The sequence below is a fragment of the Canis lupus genome, chromosome 30, assembly GCF_003254725.2.
Source record: "Canis lupus dingo isolate Sandy chromosome 30, ASM325472v2, whole genome shotgun sequence".
In the NCBI taxonomy this organism is placed as follows: Eukaryota; Metazoa; Chordata; class Mammalia; order Carnivora; family Canidae; genus Canis; species Canis lupus.
In genome coordinates, this window is record NC_064272.1 from 36,044,585 (window position 1) to 36,056,665 (window position 12,081).

General features: G+C 51.0%; 1 protein-coding gene across 10 annotated transcripts in view; it reads right to left on the reverse strand.

The window, feature by feature from the left end:
* The window catches only part of CELF6 (CUGBP Elav-like family member 6), a 30,127-nt gene extending 18,523 nt beyond the window's left edge, over positions 1 to 11,604 (reverse strand). For 3 of the 10 annotated variants that reach the window (XM_049104248.1, XM_025472260.3, XM_025472256.3), the window contains exons 1-2: positions 11,274 to 11,550; positions 7,420 to 7,502 (exon numbers count right to left, since the gene is read on the reverse strand). In XM_049104248.1, coding sequence (XP_048960205.1) covers positions 7,420 to 7,502; positions 11,274 to 11,535 — 345 coding nt within the window. In that variant the 5' untranslated portion in view covers positions 11,536 to 11,550. Of the gene's footprint in view, positions 1 to 7,419; positions 7,503 to 10,302; positions 10,342 to 11,273 lie in introns of all 10 variants that reach the window. The other 7 variants (XR_007407314.1, XR_007407313.1, XR_007407312.1 and 4 more) reach the window with 7 other exon arrangements.
* Between the last annotated feature and the right edge of the window lie 477 nt (positions 11,605 to 12,081).

Sequence of the window (12,081 nt, forward strand, 5' to 3'; positions counted from 1 at the left end):
ATTGAATCCCCATCTCACCTTCCTCTCATGGGTGTTGTGGGGATCACATGAGATAATGGGGACGCAAAAGGTCTTTGTAAACTGCCAAGAGCTGGGTGCGTAGGATGTGAGGAATTATTGTTGGGGGCAGACAGCTGAGTGCCGGGAGGAAAGAACAGCGGCCTTCCCGTTCATGGAGGAAGGGGTACTGATGCCCATCTGGCCTGAGAAGGTGATGATCTGACCCCCTCCCTTCAGGAAATGCACTGTTTCTGCACCAATCAGGGCCACTCCATCCTCTACCAATGTGCTCGTTGCCGAGACAACAGGCAGCTTCCTGTTACCATAGCCACAAGTGCTACCTAGTAACCATGGTAACGCCCTGGCAGTCACAGTTGAGCAATTTCCTTTGGATCAAATTTGGGGGTGGGGGAGTGGGGAGGGCTTATTAAAAAAAAAAAAAAAAAAGAGGAAAGGAAAACAGGCCAGGCCTGTACCAGCACAATCCCCCTCCCACCCAGGGCTCAGGTTCTTATACGCTCTGACACACCCACCCGCTGGTGGTGGAGCCCCTGCAGTGTACCAGGTTGTGGGTGGGGGCCGAGACACCGACAGGACTCAGGCTGCAGTCTAGAGGGGATGACAGATCAATCCAAGCAGATCAGGGCGAGCTGGACAGGTCTGGATTGGCCGGGACCAGGGACCAGGAGGAACGGGAACCGTCCCTGGGCATGGCCACCTGTGATTGTGGAGGAGAGACCAAGAGACAGAGCCATGGAGAGCAGAGAAACAAGGAGGATGAAGAAACACAAGAAGACAGAGATGATGAGAGAGAGAGACAGACCCAGAAAGGGGCAAGGAAAGAGAGATATACTGGTGGATACGGGAAGGAAACGAAGGGATACGGGGTCAGGAAGGAAACACAGGGAAGGCAGGGAGGAGTATGGCAGGGGAGGAGAAACGGGTAGAAGCCTGGGGTGGGGCGCAGTGAGCGTGAGCAAGACCATCATTATTTTATTAGTTCTTAAATAGATCCTGAGAATTTCTCTCTGGAACCTAGAGTGACAGGCACATGTGACAGCAGTGGTTTCCATGGCAGCTGCCTCCCCGGCTGGGTTTCTGGAGAGATGGAGCTCATCGGTGCTCTGGGGGACGCCCCTTTCCCCCTCCCCCCCTCCCCCACTCTTGAATGGAGCATGGGCCTCAGGTGGTATATACATGTCCCATAGACCTGAAAGACTCCAGCCTCCGAGAGTCTGGGCACCTAGGCTTTCCACCACTCGGGCATGCTGCCAGCATTTCCTGGGAAGAGCCCTGGGCTGGGCCCTTCATGGGAGACAGCAATGACCCCTAGGACTGTCCTCAGTGACTCATAGAGGGGAAGATGATGCCACCATTTCCTAAGAGCCCACTATGTACCAGGCCCTTTCTGGGACACTTTACATACATCGCCTCTAAATTCCTTCCAACTGCTCTGCAAGGTAATACCACTGTCCCCATCGTATAGCTAGGAAAGCTGAGGCTGAGGGAGTTAAATCACTTGTCAAGTTCACGTGGTGGGTAAGTGGTTGAGCTGGGATTTGTCCCCAGGTCTGTCTGCTGCTGAAGTCCATGATTTTACATTGTCTGCTCAATTCCATTCTTAAGACATGAACACAAGTAACGAGGCATAGAGTGACCAGGGCCTTAGGAGGAGTGCAAGGGAGAGTGCTGTAGGAGAGGCTGACTCCAGCTGGAGAGGTTGACACAGGGAAAGCTTCACAGAGGAGGCAAAGTTTGACCTGGGCCTTGCAGGACTGGGGTCACTGGGTCCTGTGGCGATAATGGAAGAGATAGAGCTGGAGGCTGAGCGCTCCAGATGGCTGGGGGATGGAAAGGGAGCTGCAAGTCTGAAGAAGTCTGTGGCTCTGTCACTGGCAACTTCTCTAAGGTCTTTGAGCCTCAGCACCCACATTAGTAAAAAGGGGAATCATGATCCTACCTTGCAGTGTTGTGTTTGTTTTTAATCGAAGGGTGTAAAACTAAAAGGTAGCCAATGGCCAGACTGGGGAAGATTGTGAAAACCACAATAAGGAATTTTGACTCAATTATATTTCAAAGGCAACAGGGATCCAGGGAAGGATTTTAAGTAGGGAAAGATCCCATGAGCTGTCACTATGCAGAAAAAAGATTGGAAAGGGAAAGATCAGAGGTGGGAAGATCAATGATACAGGTAAGGGGTGAGGGTGACCTGGACCAGGGCAGAGGAATATGGACAGATTCAAGAGGTGGTTAGGGTGAATTAACAGGACTAAAATCCTATTGGATGTGGGAACTGAGGGAGAGAAGGAAATATTGGCTGACTTCTTGGTTTATGGCTTAGGTGTTGAGGAAATTGGCAGTTTGGGAGTTTGGAGATTCAGGGAAAATCCCAGGGGAGGAGCCCGAGAGGACAAGGACAGAGTTGGGAAGAGTGGTAGTTCTTCGGTCGCCACTGGGAAGTGGTTGGGGAGGACACCTGGGATTTAGGTCTGCTCTGTGTGACTGGAGGAGAAAGAGAGCTGTCTGCATGAACTACCTGAGCAGCTCTATCCTGCCTCATTCTTGCCACAGCCAGGGGAGAGATGTGGAAGTAGGGTGAGGTAACCCGGCTCCCCTTTGAGGAAAAGAGGGCATTGCCTTCTTGGCCAAGAATTTGTCATGGGACCTCAAGTGAGCTCCTGCCCTTGGCTGAGTACCTATTCCCTTGAGAGTTTCCCATGTAGATAGAGTCCAGGCCCACATCTGCTTCAGGGCCCAGCCCTAGAGGGGAAATCAAGGGAGAGAATGTCAGAAAGAAGAGAGAACAATCTATTCCAGGCATTAGAGTGGGGAAGGTTGGATGCAGCACAGACATACATGAGGCCGTGGTACTTTGGCCCCTGCCAGCAGAAAGGAAGGCAAAGCCCTACACTCTTTCCCTGCCTGCTTGATTCCTGCCTTGGGCTCAGCATTACCCTCTTTAGACACTTCTGTCTTGCTGCCAACTATTTCTTACACTGAGCACTTGCTCTCTCAACCTCTTGAGAGCCCCCACCATGAGAAGAATTTATTAGGATTACTGGTGGGTCTACAGAGAGGTTTATAGATGCAGGGAAGAGAGAAGCAGAGACAAAGCAAACTTCACCATTTTCAGCTCTTTGTTGTACCTCACCCCCTCTTCTAATTCAATCCACTGCCAAGTCCTACTAGTTCTAGGATTTATATGAATACCCAAAATAGCTCTCAAGTCTATCTTCTCCTCCCCATTTCTGCCCTATCCTCAGCTCTAGGCCAGCATCATCAGTCAGCTGCACTCAAGCAACAGTGTCCTAAAGGATCATCTGCTTCCGATGTTGCTTCCTCTCTAACCCAACCGTCATACTGTAGCTGGACTGAGCTTTTAAAACCAGTCCCTTACTCTTCCATGATTAAAATCCACCCATGGTTCCCCATTGCAAGTCTCCCAACAAAGCCCAAGATCTTAAGATTGACAGTCCAAACTTGTGAGTCCTGCCTCCCTTGCTGCCCCAAATACACAATACTCTCCACTCACGTAGAGCCTTGGCCAACTTCATTGAACACCTTTCCTGCCAGTTCTCAGACTGTACCCAGAATTCCAGAAGTTGCCTTGTCTTTTAGCTTTCTAGACCCTCAAGTGTGATGAAATATGGTCAAATTAGGCTCAGGTAGCATTTCCTCTCTCTCCACTCCTGATGCTTCCTATATGTGCCCAGATGCAAACCGCACTGAAATGCAATGACTTATTTCTGGGCTGGAAAAGCTACTTGAGGGCAAAGGTTCTGATTTACTCACTAGGCACATGCTAGCACATACAGTGCCTTTGTGTGAGTTACAAAAAGGCTCTCCCCCAACTTTGTGGATGAATTAGAAAAAAAATGTGCCTCTTCTTTTGAGCTGACACAGCGTTGTGATAATATGCATGGCTTGGTCAATAGAGCATGGCTGAATTTTAGCTCCCACTTGCCCTTTCCACTCAAGCTGTTTTGTGCAGGGCACAACCTGCAAAAGCAAATGAACTCAGTTATGTCTGTCTCCTTCACAGTGTTTGAAGGGATGAATGCCCAAGGGAAAGGAGGTCATGAGCAGGGAGGGAGAAGTAGAGGGGCACCTTCTGGGCTAAGGTTGGTCTCTCCTTCTTTAGGTATATTTTGGAGCCTAGAATGAGGCTGTAAGAAGTAGCTTCAGCTTTATGGAAAAGAAGCTACAGAAGATGGGACAGACCACTGGGGTTTCAAGGAAGTCCTGAATAGGGAGTCGAGTTTTGATAGGTAATAGAAATTAGCAGGGGCATGTGGAAGGGAGCCAAAGGGAGGTCCCAGTCCTGTGGACACTATGAAATGTTCCTTAGGGGTTCAGGCTTTTTATTTGGGGAGACCCAACCTTTCCTGCTCCCATAGGGACAGTCCTGCCTGTCTTTAGTAGGAGCCCAGATTGAAGTCTTTCCCTGCTTCTCCAGCAGATGGCAGCTGTGCCCAGGACCCAAGGCCTACAGAGAGCTGGACACCCTCCTCCCTTCATGCTAGTGGGCCTGAGGCCAGGTGACTAAAGCTGCTGCTGCCCCTGGCAGGCCCAGAGGAAAGATTGATGGCACGGACATTGCTTGGGCTGGCCAACAGAGCCATCGATTTTCATTTAGGAGAATAATTAAATATTAATTTTCACTTTGTTAAGCTGGAGAAGGTGAATAAAGCCAATCCTGGCAGTACAAAGCCAAGGCCATGTTGGAAGCATCCAGATAAAAGGGTAGGAGAGGACAGATGTACCCAGTCACCATCCCCTCCAGAACCTTAGACCCCGTCTACCACCAGCTTGGTGTAGGTAATAGTGTAGTGTGGTTAAGTGAATGAGTTCTGAAGCCAGACTACCTAGATCTTCCCAGATCTTCCTCCAAGTAGCCACATAACCTTGGGCAAGTCAATTGTTTCCTTTGACTGAGTTTCCTCATCTGTAAAATGGGAAGGCCAATAATACCTTCTTCATAGAGGATTAAATGACTTTGAACAGGCAAAATGCTAGGAACACTGTCTGGAATCAACAAATGCTATTACTATTATTATGTCTCTTTTCTCCTTCAGAAATTATTCCACTAGGCTAGAGCGTCGTAGGTCTTATCTCAGGTGCCCTCAGCCTTATATGGTCCTCCCTTCATGGAGCCATGTGGCTGGTTGAAGAGGGTTGTTTTTTTGTTTTGTTCTGTTTTTTTAAATCCCAAGTTCATCTTAATTTTTGCAGTGCTCCCATTTGCTTTTAGGATAAAGTCCAAATCCCTTAGCCTGGTATCCAAAGTTTCCTCTTCCACCACTGCCCTCTGGTGGATCTTCTCTCTGGCCTGGCCCATGCTCACATGGGCCCTCCTCCACACTCCCAACCCCCTTTCACACCCATCTTGTTCCTTCTGTCTCTGCACCTTTACCATGCGGTTTCCCACATGGAATGTTACAGTTTGTCTCAGTGACTTTCAATTTTAGCAGCAGAAGTCATTTACTCTCATGGCTGGATGAGTAATAACTTCTACTACTACCCCTACAAATGCTGCTGTTACTATTACTACTACTACCACCAGCAGCTAACCTGTATTGAGTGCTTGTTGTATATCAAGAACTGTGCTGGGGGATCCCTGGGTGGCTCAGCGGTTTAGCGTCTGCCTTTGGCCCAGGGCGTGATGCTGGAGTCCCGGGATCAAGTCCCACATCGGGCTTCCTGCATGGAGCCTGCTTCTTCCTCTGCCTGTGTCTCTGCCTCTCTCTCTCTCTGTCTCTCATAAATAAATAAAATCTTAAAAAAAACTGTGCTAAATACTTTACATGAGTTCGTTCACTTAATTATTATAACAATTCTATTAATTTAGTTTTACATATGAGGATGCTCAGGCTTAGAAGTAAAGACTTTCCCAAGGTCACACACAGAATTAGGGAGTGGTAGGGCCTGGATCCACACCCAGGTCTTTCTGACTCCAGAGTCTACACACAAGAGTCTTGGTGAGGGTAATATATTGGTGTTATTTGACGCTAGGTCTTCAAGAGTGAGCCTCATGTTGCTTCAGTTACTGGGATTGGTCCTACCGCCTGATGGTCCGCTAACAACTTGATCAGCTCTAGGTAAAGCTGGTGCCGTTGCTGGACAGCTCCAATTCAGAGAAGTGATTCTTTATACTGAGCTGAAATTAGAGTGCCTGTTCCTTTACCACTGATCCTGATCCTGCCCTCTAAAGCCACCCATAGAAAACCAAATCCCTCTTCAGAAACGGAAGATGGTTGCCCCTACCTCGACAGTAATATTTATTGAGCTCTTACTCTGTGTCGGGTATTTCCTAAGCCTCAATTAATCTTCATGATAGCACAGTTGAGCTAAGTGTTAGTATAACCCACTCCTTATAGATGAGGAAATTGAAGCTCAAGAATCTAAGTAGTGTATCTAGAGACACAGAACTGGTAAATGACAAATCTGGGATTCAAATCTAGGTCTGTGATACTCAAAAAGTAGTCTTTTTAATAATTATTTTTATGATGCCTCCCTACTAAAGTCCCCATAAAACCTATCTTCTCCAGCCAAATATCTCCAATTTCTTCAAACCATCATCCATGACATATATTTTATGTCCCTATCCCATCCTGGTCTCTTTCTGATAGGCTAGTGATCCTCTTAAGTCTGAGGCTTAAAACTGGATATAGTCTCAGGCTTGGCCCATCCAGGGCATTTGCATAGTGCTCTTGTTATAGACACAGCACTCCTTTGACAAGATAAGATGAGACTCTGTCATATGATTTGCTCTTGGTGAACCCACTCTAGTTCCTAACAATCACCACTCCCTTCCTGCCACATGGTCTGTAGGTCCCATTTTGCTTTTTGTCCACTGATTAGCCATTAGCTAAGGCCATACTAGGGGCCATTGATATATAATGGCCTAAAATCAGGTCCTCTTAGCTTTAACCGCGTGTTTGTGAGGAAAAGAGGGAAAGCAATCTTGATGAGTCAAGGCACCCAAAAAAACATTACAGGAAGAGGACAGAGGGAAGTGCTCTTAAGGACCCTAGAACAGGAAAAAATAGAATGCCAGCCCAGCAGAGTCTCTACCCCATGTATCTGCTTATATTCTCACACCAGGGACAAATGGCACATTAAGCCATGATTTTAGCCAAGGTTGACAAATTCTAGCGTAGCCCACAACACTGATGCCTCTCTGAAAAGATAGGGTGAATACTTGGCCCGAGTGTTAAGTCCATTTCTTTGAGTCAGAAGACTAAATATAACAAAGAACCTACAGCTAGCTGTCCAGGGCACAGTGAAGCTCCCTCCTAGAGAGGTGGTTCTGCTTCTAGTTCCTTGTCCCAACCCAGCCCCTACATGCTACTTTGGCATGCACACAGGGCATGTTCCCAGCCTGAGGTGATCCCCACCCCCCAACCCGGGTGGACTTACCCCTGGCAGGGTCTTCTGCTCGTGCAGTGCACTCTGGGCCTTGAGAGCAGAGTCCCGGGCGCAGTAGGTGAGGAAGGCACAGCCTGGGGAGGAAGAGGCTGGCTCAGGGGGTTTCCTGAAACCCCCAAATACTCTTCCTGGAAAGACCCCATTAAGTGACAAACTCAAGGCCACTCTCCATTAACAAGGGCACTGCTCTGAGAAGCCTTCTCTGCCTCCCACCTTCTCTGAAGGGAGAGGCTTCATGTGTCTGAGTCCTAGACTCTGGCTCTCTCTCATTTGCTTCTGGCTTCTTGCCTAGGGAACATGTGTACCCACATCCAGCCACATGTTCATACAATCCCACATCTCCCCTCCCCACTCCAGCCCTAAGTCCGGTTGGGGTTAAACCTTCCTAAGCGGCTTTGCCTTCAGCTTTAACCCCGGCCTCCCCCTTCCTTTTTGAATTCATACTCACAGACTCTCCTAGAGTCAGCCTCAATTCCTTCCCAACTCAGTTTCAGATGGGAGGAGGCAAAAAGGAGGAGGAGGGTTGGGAGCCAAGCCCAGGACTCCACAACTTCTTCTTAAGGCCTCCCTCCTCCAAGTTTGAAGCTGAGGAATGGGTTAATTTGAGGCTTGAATGATGGGGCTACTTTAAGGACTTTCTGCAGAGAGGACCTTTCAGGGACCTCCAATCCTATCCAAGGAGCTTGATCTGTTTGGTCTCCCAGTGCTCCCAGTGCTTCAAGATAGGGCCTGTTAAAGGGTTATTGTGCCCCCAAATCTTACTTCTCTAAAAGAGCCAGTAGTTCTGGGACAGAGAAGGAGAAGTCCTACTTCTCTTTAGGTTCAGCCTCAGAAACTGTAGCCTGCTAGGAAGCACTGAGGCAAGGATCTCCTCCTTTCCAACAGCCATTGAGCACTCACTCATTCAGAAAATATTTGTTGAATACTTACTTATTATGGTGGGGCATTATAATGGGCTTGGGAATGAAGTGATAACAAGACAGACACATTCCCTGCTCTCACGGGGATTATGTGAAGAATCATGAGGGGCAATAATTTGAGTCCAAAGGGTTGTGGAATGCTTCAAAGAACACATGGAGTCCTCAGTAACAAATAGGGCTTAACCACAAGAAGTGTGGTGATTATTTAAGGCTGAGGGAATAGTCCGTATAAAGACTGAGGCAAGAATTTGGTGTCTTGGGGAAATGGGTGGAAGACTAGTTTGGTTGGAGACTGGTGAAAGGAGGCAGAGTGGGCAGTGAGGTGTGCAGGGATCAGGTCACCTATAACCGTGTACACCTCAGTTGGATTTTGAACTTTCCCCTAAGAGCAATGAAGAACCACTAAAGGATTTTAAGCGGGGATCTGACATGGTAAGATCTATGCTTTCAAAAAGAGCCTTCTGAGTGTAGAAAGGAGAAAGGAGGAAGAGAAAGTGGATGTGAGAAGCTATTAGGAACTTCGTGAAGTTTTCCATTTAGACCTCAACAGACTAGTGAGGCAAATGGGAACTTTTTCTCTGATGTCTTCTGTGTGGCTGCCCCCTTAAGGTGTATGGCTCCCCAGTAGTCATTGAATTAAAGGGACCTTAGAGAACACCTGGGACAAACTCTCATTGTATCACTAGGGAAACTGAACCCAGAGAGTGTGTCAGTAGCAGAATAGGGGTTGGAATCTTCTAATTCCTAGGCTGATGTTGTTTTCAAAGCACTGCGGCTGACACCCTCAGTACCCCGCCATCAAAAGGAAAATGAGTCACTCTGGCTTTTGGATATCACTGTTGTTGGGGAGAAAGTGAGGGAGATGTTGACGTGGAGACCCTCCCGAATCATCTTGCAAGCAACTTTGCCTTGGAGAAAGAACTTCGGGTTGCTTTGGAGATAAATCACCAAACACCTGATTTTGCTTACATCTCTGCTCCATCTTCTGCCACTAAGCCATATCAGCTGACGTCAGAACTGGGCAGGGCCTGGGCCCCATCTGAAAGACTCAAGGGCCCAGTTGCTGCCCAAAGGAGCCCCATGTGGACTACCCGGGATAGCGGGTGGAAGAAGGAGGGGGGGTGGAAAGACAGAGGAGCATGGCTTGAGGGAGAGACAAATGAAAATATAAAATAGGAAGAATTAGTGCTAAATGGAGAGGGAGAAAAAGGATGAGGGAATAGTCCAGAGACTCTGATGGTATTCGAATGAGAAGAGTGAGGATTAAAGGTATCTTATACACTTCCCTTATTGTACAGATGGCCCAGAAAGACTAGCTTGTGCTTACATACGGAAATAAATGTCTAGAAAATAAGAAAGCAAGTAGCTATGGATGGATGGACAGCCAGGCAGTTGGACCGCATTAGAAGGAATCTTGATGGTACAGTTTTACTCTTTCATGCTCCCTTGAAAGTAACCCCACCCCAAAGTGTGGAAGATGCACCGCTACCTCGCTGGTCCCAGATCTTCTATGGGTATTTTCGTGAAGCCCCAGTGTAAGTGTGCCTAGGAATTTCCCACGGCCTCCCAGTTGAAAAGAGGTGGCAGCCTGATTCCTGTTCTCAGCCCCTGGGAAAGTATCTTTAGCTGCTACCCAGGGCCTAGCACTTTTCTCCCAGGAAAATCATGGAGGATAGTTGGTGACCCTTCCCCCTCAAATCCTGAAACCAAAGCATGGTGAAGATGGGGAGCGGTAGAGGTGTTTCTCCTCAAATAATTTCCTTCCCCTGCCCATGTATGACATGTGACTCTGGCTCTCTTACTCCAGCCCAGCCTGGACAGACTTTTCTGCATGTAAACAAGCCTCCTCCCTCTCTCTACAGGAAGAAAGGGGTGTGGCTGGACAGGACTGTGGTGCCTGTCTCTCTAGCAAGGGCAGGGAGAAAATCCCTTCCGCCTCCTCGACCTGACCCACCCTGAGGCTCTGGTCCACAGGCTCTGCTCCAGGACCAGCCTGTGAAGGAAGGAAAGCAGGTGGCCATAAAAAGGATTGGGGAGGGGTAAAGATGAGGCACCAGAGTGGGGGAGATTAGAGGATAAAAGAAGTGTGGGTTCAGCTGACAGGAAACCTGAAACGAGGGGGCAACATGGTGGCAGATTTTTCCCAGCTCAGGTCAGCGTTCTGGACTCAAGTCAGAAGAAGCAGTGTTGGAATTCTAGCAGGAGGCTGGAGAGATTGGGTTATTGTTGAATATAAGGGTAGAATTTGGAGCCGAGAGCTTCCTGGGTGGGGGGGGGGGGGGGGGATTGGATTCTGTGAGTTAGCCAGGCCTGGATTCTTAGGAAAGGAAGAATTTGGGCTTGAGGGGGTGGTGGTTAGGTTAGCAGTCTGCATCAAAGGAAGGCTCTGTGAGGGTGGCTGGGCTTGGAGGCTACAACGAGGGGTACGAGTCCAGGACGTGTGTGCAGGTGGTGAGGCCTGAGTGGGCTGGCACCAGACTGGGGCAGGAGGTCAGAAATGATTGGGTCCGGGGCTTGGGAGATTGAGGGTGTTGGAGACCCAAAGGTCAAACAAGTTTCCAAATCCGAGGATTTGGGATGTCTGACGAGAGGGATGGAAGGAGGTCCAACTGAAAGGTCAGGACTGTTGGGAGGTGAGAGGTGAAGGGGGGGGGGGAGTTAGAGGTTAGAGTGGAGAACGTGTCAGGGGATGAGAGTGATGATCAGTGGGAGGATGTGAGCGAGAAAATTCTGGGTTGGGGGGGTTCTGTGGCCCGGGGAGGAGGTAGGGCTGGAGCGGGGCTGGTACCGGACTGACTCTAGGCAGGGCTGAGGCTGGGGCTGCAGGTGGAGGCTGGGGTTCGGGCCGGGCCCACTCTCATCGGATTGGGGCAGGGCAGGGCAGGGCAGGGCAGGGCTGGGCTGGGCTGGGCTGACCCCGCGCACCTTTGTGGAGGCCGGTGAGCCGGTCCTTCAGCACCGTCAGCTCGTAGATGCGGCCGAATTCCTCGAACAGCGGCTTGAGGTCCTGCTCGTCCAAGCCCCGCGGGATCTGCCCCACGAAGAGCTTGATGGCGTCGTGGTCCTTCATGGGCACGGCCGGACCCGCGTTCAGCCCGCTCATGCCGAGGCCGCTGTCCGCGGTGCTGAAGCCCAGGCGCGGGCCGGGGCCGGCGGGCGGCGCAGAGCCTCCGGGCGCCGCGGCCATGTCCCCGCCCGGTGCGCCCTCCCGCCGGGCCCGCCGTCCCCTCCCCGGACCGGTGGCGAGGGCCAGGGGGGAGGGGGCGGGGTCCGGGCCGGGGGCGTAGAGGGGGTGGGGCGGCCCGGGAGGGGGCGGGGCCGGGGGCGGGGCCGGGCGGCGGCGGCGGCGGCGGCGGCGGCGGCGGGACGCTGGGGTCTGGGCCGAGGTCCCCGCGCGGCGCTCCGCGGGCTCCCGCCCGAGCTCTCCCGGAGCCGAGCCCCGCGCCCCAGCCCCCGTGCTTGGTGACGTCAGGCAGCCGGCCGCCGAGGCTACGCAAGTGATTTGCATAATGAGGACGCAGCGACCAATCAGCGTCGGAGCTGCCCGGGCTCGGCCGGGGGCGGGAGGGGCGGCGGGGCTCACGCGCTCGCGTTCGCCATGGCAACCGGACCCTCGGACGCCCCGAGCGCGCCCAGGCTGTGCGGGCGTGGCCGCGGGGGGCAGGAGCTTCGTCATGCGTGCGGCCGTCTGCGGGGCCGAGCTGCGGGGCCGCACGGGGACCCGGTCGGTCGC